The sequence below is a fragment of the Lonchura striata genome, chromosome 1 (genome assembly GCF_046129695.1).
Source record: "Lonchura striata isolate bLonStr1 chromosome 1, bLonStr1.mat, whole genome shotgun sequence".
NCBI classification, from domain to species: Eukaryota; Metazoa; Chordata; class Aves; order Passeriformes; family Estrildidae; genus Lonchura; species Lonchura striata.
Window position 1 is genome coordinate 112,295,742 of NC_134603.1, and position 13,689 is coordinate 112,309,430.

At 38.4% G+C, this 13,689-nt stretch overlaps 1 protein-coding gene across 2 annotated transcripts in view; it reads left to right on the forward strand.

Annotated features, from left to right (window-relative positions):
• Positions 1 to 538: 538 nt before the first annotated feature.
• Positions 539 to 13,689, forward strand: part of TRAK1 (trafficking kinesin protein 1) — a 101,718-nt gene continuing 88,567 nt past the window's right edge. Inside the window, exon 1 of one of the 2 annotated variants that reach the window (XM_031503900.2) lies at positions 539 to 774. In XM_031503900.2, coding sequence (XP_031359760.2) covers positions 689 to 774 — 86 coding nt within the window. In that variant the 5' untranslated portion in view covers positions 539 to 688. The remainder of the gene's footprint in view (positions 775 to 13,689) is intronic. The other variant, XM_021531283.2, reaches the window with a different exon arrangement.

The following is a 13,689-nucleotide window of genomic DNA, read 5'->3' on the forward strand; positions in this document are numbered from 1 at the left end:
TCTTGGGGAATAATAAAATATCTCCAAATTCTTAGAAGTCTGTTGAGGTGACAGGTCAGACCCTACCCAAAAATGATTTTTGAGATGGGCAGAGTTTGTGACTGGCTTTACCTTGAAGGGGAATTTCAGGAAAAAGGAGTTTAATTTGTTGGAGTACATGTGTGATTGCCAGATGAGCTTGTAGCTCTGTTCTCTCATGAGTGTTTCAACACATGCACCAGAAAGCCTTAGTCTTTTGAGATATATGCAGTTTTAAAGTATGGCTTTATTTTGCTCTGTAGATAAATTTTACTAGTTTTGTGAGGACTCTGGAAACACTCTGCGGTGTTTTCCTGATGTTTAGCAGGAAAAGATTTGCTCCCATCTGTTCTGTCCAGAGGATTTTTGTGTATGGTTGTCTATACAGCTTTGTTCTGAAATTAAAAATTTTGGATGTGGTTATGAATGTAGATATTGTAATATGCATTTAAAAGATCAAGATTTTAAAGCAGCAGACTGAAAAGAGGAGTAGGCTAACCCTATTTGATTCAGTTTGGTAATTTGTGTTACTGTTCTGCCAAGAGAGGGTGAGGAAACTTGTGCATGAGCCAAAGTTAGAATTGCATTCAAATGACCTTACGGCATCGAGAACTATTCATGTGCAGGAAACACAAATAGAAGCAACACTTAGAGCAAGTCTGCTGGCCAAATGGTGAGATTCTGGTGGGGAAAAGGAGACACAAGAAAGGAAGAATGCTATGCAGATGATCAGGAGCAAAAGGAGTTGAAAACCAGGTACAGCAAGGGCTGTTATGCAGCTGTAATCCCCCAATACTGTTTGTTGCTCTTAGAGCTGAGCTTTGACTGTAGTGTGTATGCAGTAGCATTGCTGGCCATGCTTTAAATTAACTCAGACAAAATAAAGAAACATGGCAAATGCTGCTTTAGTACTTTTCATTTTCCCTTACTCAGCAGTTTAGTTGGATGCTGTTTTTCGGCTATTGCACTGCATAACACTGCCTGGCGTCTTTCTCAAATACTGCTGAGCTGAGCTGCTCTTGTGTTCTCAGATGCAGCTTTAGACTGGTGGGGCAGGAGCACAGACTTGTGCTGTGGTGTTCCAAAGTAGGTTAGTGACAGTGTACTCTGCTTCAGTGGGTCAAGGATAACTTTATTGTCGTTGCCTCCCTCCCTGCCTCCACATCTAATGTTAGTAAACTGGCATGTTATTTACCACCATGAGATTTTTTTGATAATAAACCACAAGGAATCTGAGCTAATATTTTAAGGTTACAGATAAAAGTGCTCTGGGTGTCAGGTCGCTTAAGTTGTGGTATTATTGTTAAATATGTGCTATGTTGGAAACAGGCAGATTGGTGACAGAGGAATTACTCGCACACTTTTGCAGGTTTTCAGTTGCAAAGAAATTGCTGTTATTTGAGGTACTTGCATTGTCCTATATCTGTAGGACAATTAATTTGTCACCAATTTCTGTTGGCACTCCTGTTTGTATATGCTAATAGGTAATTCGGTAGCTCTTAGTCCATTTATTGAAGCATGCCATTAGTGATGTCTAATTGATATCCTGGACTTCATTCTGTTAAAATGAAAATTCTTACAATATAAGGAGCTTACGCATGAGTGGTTCCTTTGAAATGTGAGGACTTGGACTATTGGTTGTTGTTATTTTATTAAGCTTATTTTCTGGATGTGATTTGAGTTTGCTTTTCTTATCTATATGTAAATTCAAAATTGGAACTTTAAAACAGAAAAAAAAGTAAACCAATTCATATTGAATTATGAGCAATATTAACTGTTTTCTTTGTAGAACTTTTTTTAAGAACAGTATTTCTTTTTAAGTCCAATGGCTCTGGAATATTCAATTGCTGTTAGAGAGTTACAGTCTTGTATTCTGGTGGCTGGATGTCTGGAAAGCTCTTTAGATCCCCCCACCACCCAACTTGATCTTCATTGCTATAATCAAACAAGGAGCACCTTTTTATAATTTGCTAGTTCTTTTTGGTACTGCACAAACTGGCTGTGTCTGAACTCCATGAAAAGAACGAGTATGCTTGGTGGATTTGTAAAAAACCTTGCAACTGCTTCTAATCAAGTTTAACATCATGTTTTACATGTTCTTTCTTACAAAACCCATTTCAACTTCCAAAGTAGTTTAAAGGGCCTTTCTCTCCTTGGGAGCTTTGGAACAATGCCCATAATAGCTGTTTCTTGCTCTGTGATTGACTGACTTGAAGGAAGCTGACATTTCTTAATGAAAAGCTTTGCATTTTAAAGCTTTATAAAAATACTTTCGATGTGTACTACCTGAAATACCTAAAACCTTTAACACACTTGAAAATCTCAGTGCTACAATTGTTTTCAGACTATTGTAGGAAAGCAAAGGGAAGGAAACAAGATGTTTTTGTAGAGCTTTTAGCATTCTGACATGATGTTGCAAAGTACAGGAATGTAATTGTAGTTGGGCAGAGATGGAGTTCATATCAGGGAGAAAAAATACTCTTATTGTTGGTTCTTTTAAATTCCCCTTCTGCCCCCACTGGTTCAGGTAGGATTATATGGCAGCAGAATTGCACTTAAATTCTAGTAGAAGCCCATGTCCTTAGGGACTAGACTAAAAAAAAAAATCTGAAATGTCCTTGAGTGAAATGCATCAGATGGGTTCTTCATGTTCATTAATGTATGGCTCACTTTTTTCCTCTTGTAAATTCAGACTTCACTTCCTGATAAAAACATACAGGTACAGTGAATACAATGAATTTTTCCCCCTATTTACTTAACTTACCTGCATTTGTTTTTTTTTAAGCTAAGTCTACTTCCAGTAAGGTGCTTGCATTCATCACAGAGTGGCTCAGGATTTGTCCCCACTGTTTTTTGTTTATCTCTAAAATACAGAGGAATAGCTGCCTTGCACGGGTGTTGAGCAATTTTCAGTTTGTAGAAAGCCTTTTTAAAGGAACATGTTAAACAATAAATATTTTCAGCAGACTTGCTTCTTCTCAAACCCTAAACTCCTTCCCACACCTGCCTTTATGTATTCCCAGCTGTTGCTGTTAAATGTATGAAATGTAATGTTCAATGTATGTGCTATGAAATGGAGTGCAATCAAAAGAAATGTTTCTTCCTGGTTTGCTTTGTACTAGGAAGGAAAGTTGAACAGAGATTAAATTTACGTCAATTGAGTATAGTAGGTCTATACTAAAACTTGCAGTCTGTACAGACTAGCAGGGAAATAGAATAACTTAAATGTTTAAACAGAACTGAAAGTATAGGGACTGATACATAATACATTTACTAGCCTTCCTAACTGGGATGATTCAAATATGAAGTTAAAGACTGAGGATGTATGGCCTTTTGGAGCAGTACAGTTTGCCTTCAAGTCATCATGAGGCTGTTACAGGAATTACTAGGAAAACCTGATAATTAGAAGTGATAGAAGCGTATTTCACCTTTTGGGTTCCATGTTGTTAGATTTTTAAGTACTGAAACTATTTTCTCATCAACTGTGATAATTTTTTTGTCTTTGATCCCACTTCATTCTGAAATCCTTTTTCTCTAGAAGAGATGAAATATGCTTCCTGATGTCATGTGACTTCTCACATACAATGTTTCATCAGAGAACTGGAACTGAAGGTGAAAAAGGTAGCTGACAAAGAAACTTCCAATAGAGGAGATGCAGAAAGAATAGCTGCCTAGATAGGCTCTAAAAATCATGTGAACTTTAAGCCACTCAAGAGCTTAATTTAGTGGAAGACTGGCCTGAGAGGCTTAATATAGACAGCTCAGATATCATGTGGAAACTCTAATGTAGACATTTATTGATATAAGAGACCTTGAGCTTATTTTTATTTGTTCCTGATCAGATAATTTGTCTGCTTCCCTCCCTTAACCCCACTCTTTATTCTCACGAAATGCAGTATAATGGCAGCAGTTACTGCACAACTACACCTGACTGTACCAGGGAAAATGAAGGAAAATTGTCCTTTTGGCACTTTTTTTCATTTGCTCAGCTTTCAGTGGAGTCTTCAGTAAAATTTTGGTGCTCCTCCTGATAACTTTGACTAGGAATAAGTGAAGTAGTGACTCTGGTCAGGATGTCCTTCTGCTTGCTGAGAAGTGACTTCTGAAAGATGCAAGGTTGCTGGGATTTCTACTCTTTTTCCTTTCTTTTTTTCTCTCTGTGTCTTCTAACTAGTTTATTTGTATGTCTCCCAGTATTGTAGCTTCAAATGATAGCTATTGCATCAACAGTACAAAGACTTTTAACTCTGTTCAGAAAATTCCTTGTTTCTTGCCTGGTCATTAACAAAGCATCAGTAGGAAGGTCACAGTGTAACTGATGTGACTTGCCCTCTGATGGAAGTGTCATGGGAAAAACAAATGCAAGGGTGGATTCCCTCTGTGTTTACAGTAGCCATGGAAAGTTGTGCTTTGTTAAAATCTCCAACAGGCTTAGAAAAAAAAAGCCACCCATACTCTTAAATCTTTACTTTAAAAAAAAAAAGGTTTTCAAGTATCACTTCAGCTCTTACCAGAAATTTATTTGGAATAAAATCGTACTGTTGATTTGGAAGCAGCTGGGGATTTTAACTGTACAAGAAAAAAATGTATCTGGAGTAGGTGGTGTTAATATCACTCTGAGTCTTCCTAAAATTACAGTCCTTAATGCAATCACCATTTATGGCATGTAATTGTACTTACAGATCTGTAATTTCATAACTAGTGAATTTAGTTTGGGAAATAATGTTATGAAAGCAAGAGTGTTGTCCTCCATGTGAACAGCTGGAATACCCGAACATCCTAACAAAACCAGAGTAAGTAGGACACCTTCATGTTCAAAAACTTTTTGAACTGATGGTGAATATTCCATGACTTAAGTTCTCAGTGAACAAAGATAACTTCTTTGAATCATGTAGAATAAGGGGAGGAATAAGAGTCAGACCAAGTCTTTTAGCAGTTGGTTGCTGAGTTTTTGCTGTCACGACACAAGAACCATGTTGTTCATCCTTTTTAAATAAGTCACAGTATTCTTCTGTGGTAGCGCTGAGTGGTAGAAGTTGGAGAAGTTTGTGATCTTCACAGGGAGGTCAGTTTTGTGTATGAAGTTTCAAAGTCTTGCTTTTTCTGTGTCTTTCTGAGAGACGGGAAGTTGCTTTTGAATTTAAAAAATCACAAATACAGAGATGGTAAGATGAACAAGCGTAGTTTTGGTGTTGGAGCACTCTTTCCATTTCATAAAGTGCCATTAAGATTATTCTTCCTTCTCAAGATTTGATGGAAACATGCTTTGCATACCTTTTGGAGACTAACTGGCCTACTTTGATTCTGTAGTTCAGGACTTTGGGTAATAAAGAATTTTATGTGCATTTTTCTGTATGCAGTGAAGCATGCAGTGAAGCAGCAAAACCCACAATGCAGGTATCCATACAGATGTGACCTGGGCAAGTTTTTTAATCCCCTGTCTGTTTAATTACTGTTTTATAGCAGGAAAAATAACTTTGAATGTGGAGAGCCTTCCACTTCCTTACAAAATGTTACATATGTTATTACATCTTCATTCTGAAGACTTCCACAGAAACAATCATGGAAGACTGCTGAATTGCAAAGCAGTATATATTTAGGTGCATTAAGTTCAAATTATCACTATGATTCTAACACATTTAGATTTTACAGTAAGTATTGCTTATAATGCAAAACCCTCAACTTTTTGAGATTATCTGTAAAATATCTGTCACCTGGGGGAAAAAAAATGTCTTCTGTCTGTGGCGGTCATCACGGATGGGCATGCAGGAAAGGCTTCCCTACCTCAGCAACCATTCTTTAGTCTGCCTTTTCAGTCTCTCTTGTAATCAGACTGAGCTGTGGAGCTGTTACTAAGTTTGCAGACATGTTTTCCACCGATAATGTGCATGTCTTGTAGTTGAGAAGCTATTTTTAGCAGTCTGGTGAGACTCTTAAAGTCACTGAGGGACAGAGCCCTGGAAGAGATCTGGGAAAGGGAGCTGCTTGCCAATGGATTGGAATGGGAGAGGGGAAAATGTTACCTTTCATTCCCAGCCATCTTTTTCTGGTTTTGACTGCATTATTCTTTCCTGGTAACTTGCAAAGTAAAGGCACATTTCCCAGGTTTGTGTTTGGCTGGGAATAATCTCTATGTTACTGAGGCAAAATTGGTAGAATTGCAGGAGTGGAAACTTCAATTTCCACTGTGATTATTTTCAAGGGCTGCCCAGATCTCAACAGACACCTTCTAACTAGAGTGAATCTGAGAGGTGCTGCTCTTCTCTCTGCCATAGTGGAAAGGCTCTGACCCAAGACAGGTTATATGAAGTCAGAGTTATATTAATCTGTTCACTGCATTTGCTAATATAACAGACTTTTCCTGACTGTGTAGTTAGTAAAGTTAATGCAGACAACAGTGCCACTGAAAAAGCAAATTGTTTTAAATTGTGGAACCTTTAACTGACCATAATACTCAACTACAAGCAGCTTTTTCATGTTAAAAATTTAGTAAAACTCCTGAGAGGCTCAATTTGACCTATTTTATTCATAGCACTATTATGTGAAAAGATTGCTGAGGTAGAAAAATAGCAGAAAGCACAAGAGGGTCCACCAGTTTACATGCTTATTCATTGAAAGGTGTTGTTTTCTCCAGATGGCAGAATAGCTAGTGGGACTCACCTTAGTAAATTGCTGTGCTTTTCCTCTCTTCCACCAGTTTCTTACTTTTAATGTGTGTTTTGTTTTAGTGCCATAATCAAAGGTCACCCCCAGTCTTTCAGTCTCCATGTGCATGGCTGAGTGAATGCATTTTTCTTTCATGTTTATCTTTGCAAAGACAATCTGTGGGTGGAGAATTTAACATGGGATTCTGAGTGCTTTGGGACTTCTCTAAATGGCATACCTGGGAATGCTGCCACATAGCAGGCACATTTCAGTGATGTGTATTTCACTGCTGTAGGACACTAAAGATGAAATAAGGTAGGCTGTGGAAATTGCTGCTGACAGTGTTCATAAAGTAACACTCCATGCAAGAGAAGGTCTGCAGGCATGCTGAAGAGCATCCTTCTTTCTTATTACTATTTTGGAGTAGGTTTTATATGTTCCATTATACTATTTCTTTATACTGGAGTAGTGTCATTTATCTGATATGAAAAAACTTCTGCCTTTCTTACTGGAAAATAACTTTGAAGACAGATATTTGTCTGTGTTTCCTCAGACCAGTCAGGATGGGTTCATGCTGGATGTCATCTCTGTTTTGACTGGTAGGCATTGGTCCTGCTTACAGTATTGTGTGATGGCCAACTTTTGTGCTATATGTGCAGTTGTGTGGAATTTTTGGAGCTTCATCCAGTGGTGCACTATAGTGTATATTGTCTGTATAGGATGTTTGTAGCAAAGTTTTGCATAAGGCACTTCAGTGTTAATGAGTTGGATATTTTCTGCCCACTGTCAGGTAGAACATGTGATGTACTCTGGATTATTTGCAAACTTGCTTAGCTGAAGTTCAGTTTTATTTTTGCAGCTGTTTGTAATTTGTCTGAAGAGCACAGTTAAAACCTGGTGTCTGTGGTGGTGTCCCTTGTCTTGCAGCAAAGGGAATTGGTGATGAATACAAACTGTACTATGGTAAAACATTAAATATTCGGGTTTTAAGACTTTTTGGCATGTGCATCTCTGCTGAGGCTGATGATTGTGCTGAATAACATAAAAATGATGTGGTCAGTGTTCTCTCTAGCTGCCTTTGACTTTGCTCTGTGAATGTTCTGGCAGCACTGTGCAGCTGTATTACCTGCACGCATGTTTGGACCAAGGGTAGAGCATGCTCAAATTCCCTTTCTGTTTTCATCTGTAGGAGTATACACTGCCACTGTGCACTAATGCACATTCTACATTATTTTGACCTGACTTGTAAATATATGTATAAATTCAAAGAATTGAGCAGAATAGATTCATATCTCTTCAGTGATATAGTTGTGATGCATGACTGCAAAATCAAGCTTATTGAATGAGAATAAACTTGTACAAGGAGAAAGAGGAAAAAATCTGTCATAATTCAAAAACATGCACTTAAACACCCTTCAGTAAGTCACTAATGCACTGTAGCAGCAAGAAAATAGTAGTCTTTGTTCTAGCTGTCTGTTTGAGGTTTGTGTGGTTTTGTAATTGCATTATAAATTGATATCCATATAAGGCCCTTTTAAAATGAACAGTTTTGTTCTTCAATGCATTCAGGTCTGAACACAACATAAAGATTGAGGAAGGATGGAAATCTAAGAAATGGCACTATTATGCAAAAGTTATTTGAGAACTTGGAAAAAAAAACCAAAACCCACCAAAAAACCCAAAGTGTACTGCCAGTTCTTAAGTGATCTTTTGTCTGTCTTGACTTGTTTCACACTGTTCTTTCCTACCTCACTGTAGATTTAGCATGAATTATAAAGAAATCAATAGGAGCTGTAAAATAACCTTCTATTCCGTATCAACATGACTATGAACACTAATTTAGCAGTAGGATTCTGTGGGAGACCATATGGGTTTATGTGGTGTTTGCTTGGAGTTTCACGGTCTGTTCTGGCAGAACCGGTCTCTTCTCTGACCCATCTGGCATACTGTGCAAGTGATCTTAGCCTAGAAAGTTGTGGATCCAAGTCAAGCTGCTGACCTTTTCCTCCTGCTTATTAATAAACTTTCATGTTTCTCCTGCAGTCAGTGTCCAGAGCGAGGCTGGGGAAGAGCATTTCAGCAGCATCTCGCCCTGCTGAGAAGGTGGCAGCGTGCCTTTCTCAGGTTGCACAGAGACACTTCGGGCTGGGGTGGTGCAGGCAGCTGCTCTGAGTGTCAGTGCCTGTGGAGTCTGCACGGAGCAGCAGCTTTGAAGAAATGGCACAAGTGGTGGAACTGCAAACCTACCTTGGAAATCTGTTAAAAAGAAAGAGGTCAAGGAAGGTTCTGGTGCAACTTGTCTCTGCCAACACATTCATCCCAGAGGGGCTGTGCTAGACTGACTGCTCCTTGAAAGCTGGCTGCCTTTCTAAATTGCAGGACAGTGGCTTATTTTGGCCTTGACCTGTCAGTTGCTGGTCTTGGTGATGATGGAAATTTACAGGGGAATTACTGCTAGACTTTAGTCACGGGAAACTTATCTGTGCTTCCTGTTTTGGCCATGGAGATTCCAACCTAATGATGAATACAAATCGGGTGTTTTTATTCAATAATGTAAATGAGGTCTATATGTTCTGTTTCTTCTTCCTTTTCTGTTTCCATGGTGAGGGACAGGTGTGTGAAAACTGAGTCATAGGACCTTATAGACACATTAAAGTGCATAAAAGAGAAATATAATATTGTAAAGAGAATGTTTCAAAGTGATGGCAGAATGTTTCACTGAAGAACAGAAAATGTTTCTTGGTGGAAATTGAGGGTGTTGCTGAATCCTGCATTTGGTACAGGTGAATAAACAGTGCATATCTGAAAACTGCATCTGGATCCAGAACAGCAAGGGATGTAAGGGTGGTCTAGTGTAGCCACATCTCTACTATGCACTAGGAATAGCTACAATATTTAATTCCATGTATCCTGATATAGGAAATACTAAAATTTTCACTTTGGAATACAGTGTTGTGTTATGCTTGAACTGCTGCATGAACTGTCTGGACTGACTGCTATGTTCTTCTGACCAAAGGGATTACCAAGGATTTGTTAAACAAGGCTGAAACCTATTGCATGGGGCAAGTGATAGCTCAGAGATCTTTGCCATTATTTGGTATACTTTTTAGTGTTATTTCAGCATTTCTTACTGAAAAATATGTTCAAGCCCAAACCCCCAGGCATATGCACTATAACATTTCACCTTGCTTATGCTTAAAGCATGACTAAATTTAAAGCAAAAGCATTTCTTCATGAACTGTAAAACAAGTTAAGTAGATTGAATTTTCATTTCAGGGAAGTCAGTGCCTACACAGAATATAAAAGTATATTTCTAAAATTTCTCTCTTTTAATCATATGAGTCCTTTCTACACAAGTTAATTTTTTCCTTCTGCCGCATTTAGTTGCAAGGAATTGCTCTCCAGACCTTCTTCAATAGCAAAGACAGCTTCATATTCTCTCTTGACAGTAAATGAGATATGATAAAGCTTTGAGGTCTGCTGTAAGAACATACTGGACAGAGAACTGAAAATTAATGAAGGCTTAAATAATGAAATTGAGGGTGTGCTGTCTCCAAGCACTTCTTAATGTTACTGTCTTCAGTTGTCAAATATTTGCTTCTTTTCAACTTTTTTAGCTCAAATAAGAGTTTATATATCAAATGAGCAACCTACACAGGGAAATTAAGAGTAGGTAGAGAGATCTGTTCCTTTCAGGAAATCATGTGTTTATATTAAGGATTGTACTTGTAGGCCTTGCTCTCCATTTTACCTGTTGCTCTTAAAATCTGAATCTTCCACAGCTCCCTTGACAGAAGTTTACTTCTTTGTGCACAAACAAAACATGTGAGTCTTTCAGATTGACAGGCTATTATTCTGGCTTTAGTGATACTTTCCTATGATCTCAAAATGCATCATCCTCTTCAAATATAACCATGGGTGCTTAAAATCCAGATGATGTTCTAGTCTTATTGCAGTTATTTTGAGAAACTGAGTATTGGGAACGATAACTTTCCTTGTGTTAGAATATGTATGAGTCAAGGGAAATGAATTCTAATTGTGGTTCTGAGGCTGATAGAGCCATTGCTCTGCATGTTTCTTTTTCAAGTTAGGTCATGAAAAAACATTTTGAAAGAAGACATTTCTAGGCATCATAATACTTGTTTTGAGAGAGGCTTTCTCTTAAACTGCAGATGGGCAACATTAGTGATTTTTAAAATATTTTTCAACTGAATAAATAAGTGCTTCAAATGTTGAGCTTTCCAACCTTGTAAACCTACATGGTGTTCTCTGCACTTTTACATTTAGTATGTCTCTGTAATATTTTACTGAATTGGTTCAATTTCTTTTATTGCCCAAGAAAAGGTTGTTTTTGATGCTGTAGTGAATAGTTCTACTTTCAGAGAAATTTCAGTCTTGCACACAAGGAATGAAATCCTTAACATATAGGAAAAAGTTTTGTGTAAGAGCTGTGTTCCCCATGGAAAGCTGGCTGGGTTGCTTGCCTGAAGCTATTGGTAGACTCTGAGTGCTTTCTGACTGGGTGCTAAGATACAAATAAGTCACAAGGCATGCTGATAAGTGGGGAACTGAATTGGCTGATGGTAGAGCAGGTCAGCTTGTCTAGTCCACTTACAGTAGTTTTTGGTCTCAGAGATTTGTAATCGAGCAGGAGCTGTCAGGGGGCAGTTTGGTCCAGTGCTTTCTTCTGCCTGTGCCATGAATCTGCTAAGCGAGGTTCAGTGTCCAGGACTGTCTGTTGTGTATTTTGGAGAACATGTACATGCACGCAGGAATTTATCTAAGGACAGCTTCAGAAAGTGCCTTGTCTAATGGTTATCACAACTATTTTCCAAAGTCAGTTTCCAAATGGTCTGGAACCATTCGATCCATCTGCACTGAGTGAACCCAAATTTCTGGTTTTGTGGTTCTTTGGGGAAAGCCACAATGCAGGATTTCAGCTTCAGTCTGTATCTAAGTAATATAGACTGCAAATGAAGCAAAAACTGAGCTTGTATTTAATTGTATTTATACGCCCTAGCTTAAGCTCTTGTGTAGTTCTCCCCTATAAGGAGACTTTTTTTTCTCTTTTGTTTGAGGTTGGTGGTTTTGTGTGTATATGTAAAGACTGTATTACAACTTTGCTCTTGCCATCTTCATGTTAATGCCCTTGAATTCTAAACCACTCTGTTTTAAAATCTTTGCTTGTGTGACTTTGACTTTAATGGCACTAAGCCACGGATAATTGGCTCAGTTTCCTAAAATTCCACAGCCTGTTGTTAAGATAAACATTTCTAGGTTCCCAAGAACACAGACACATGTATATGGTAATATACTGATTATGCAGAGCAACCTTTAAACAACAAATTTTTATTTTCTTATTTTGTTCTTGATGTTTACACACAAGAATCAGAAGCAGAAAAATTACTTGACAGAATAATTGTACCAGTTTTTAAACTACAATGTAGCCCTTTGAGAAGAGCTGTGAAATGGCTTTTTTTTTGCTGTAGCCATTAACCCCTAGGGGAGCTGGAGGGAAGCAGTCCTGCATGGAATGGTGTGTGTTGAGATGCGCCCTCATTAGTCAGGGGCACATGTCTCAGTTGCTGGGAAGGCCATGTGATCAAGGCTTTGGTATAAGGCCCTGGATTGTTGGTTGTTCAGGAACTTGTGGTCTTGTGTCATTGCCCAGCACTGGTACCTAAAGTGGCTTGTAAGTTTCCGATATCAACAAGTGTTGGAGATGTGGCTTTCTCTGGGCTGAAAAGAGCTGTGATCTGCATTCCCCCCAGCCCAGAGCTTTAGAGAGGGGCTATAATTATGGAGCTCATGACAGAGCTGCATTTAGTTCACTCGTGTCCTCTCAAACATAACAATGTATGGTTGAAAGCATCACTCTCATACACACCTAATCAGAGATGGCAAAAGAAAATGGATATGAGGCCCAGGGATAATAACAGCCAGTTAAGAAATTGTGGGATAGTCTCTGAGAAACTCTGTGCATGTTTAGGATTGCAAGGCAACCTTGAAGAATGGTGGAGGCTCTCACTAGATTGTGCCAGTTGCTTGAGCATGTGGGGAGGTTCACTGCCAGGGAGTGAGGGCCAGTGATGCTAGTGAGCCAAAACAGATTGACTTAGCATCTTACTCGGAGCAGGACTTTGTGGTCTGACTGTCCTTGGAGGTAAAGATCCTAGTAGTTATCTCTAAAATTACTTCTAGCAGCAACAGGATATTTAAGTTCCTTAATTTCTGAAAAGGAAAAAAAAAAAAAAAAAAAAGATGTTTTTACTGAACAGGTGGGGTTTTGATTTATTTCTTGGTCTTAGTTTTTGATCATCTTTTTATATAATTATTCATCTTAGTCAAATGCAATAAACTCAGTCTGAAAGTAAATGGATAAGGACACAGGAGTTATGGTGTGTGGGTTTTGATTTTTTTTGAGTTTTGTGCTTGTTTTGTTGGGGTATTTTTTTTTTTTAGGGCAGTGTGCAAAGAATTTTCTTCCTCTTGTCCCTGCTCTCACTGACTGTGCGCAAGAAGAAACAGTAAAGAAAAGCAGCAGTCTTGTGTTATATGAGATTTTGTGCAAATATTTTCAGAAGGTCAGCTATTGAAATTTGAAATAATGACACTTTTTTCCAATCCTGTAAATCAGTACTTTTTAAAATTTAAAGTGTACAAACTCCATGTAGACTCTTAGAAGTCATTGTGGAGGGTGAGAAATGAGAAATTCCTCCTGTAACAAGAGAACAATAGTAATGCAAAACAAGATTAAGATTCCCCCCTCTCCCACAGGTTTTAAACCATGATAAATATTTGGTTTGAACCAGTCTGCTCTTTGTTTAGAGTTACTTGACTAAAACTCTTGGCCCTGACTTGCTGCCAATTAGTTGTATTGTATTTTTGATTAAACAGCAGTGTAGTGGTGGTGGGAAACCAACATATTAGCATGGTCCTTTGGCTGTCTTCCCCTGCTCTTTAGTGTTGCCCTGAGGAGCAGAGTATGGCTGGGCTAGCTCATCAGGGATTTAGCTTGGAATGGGA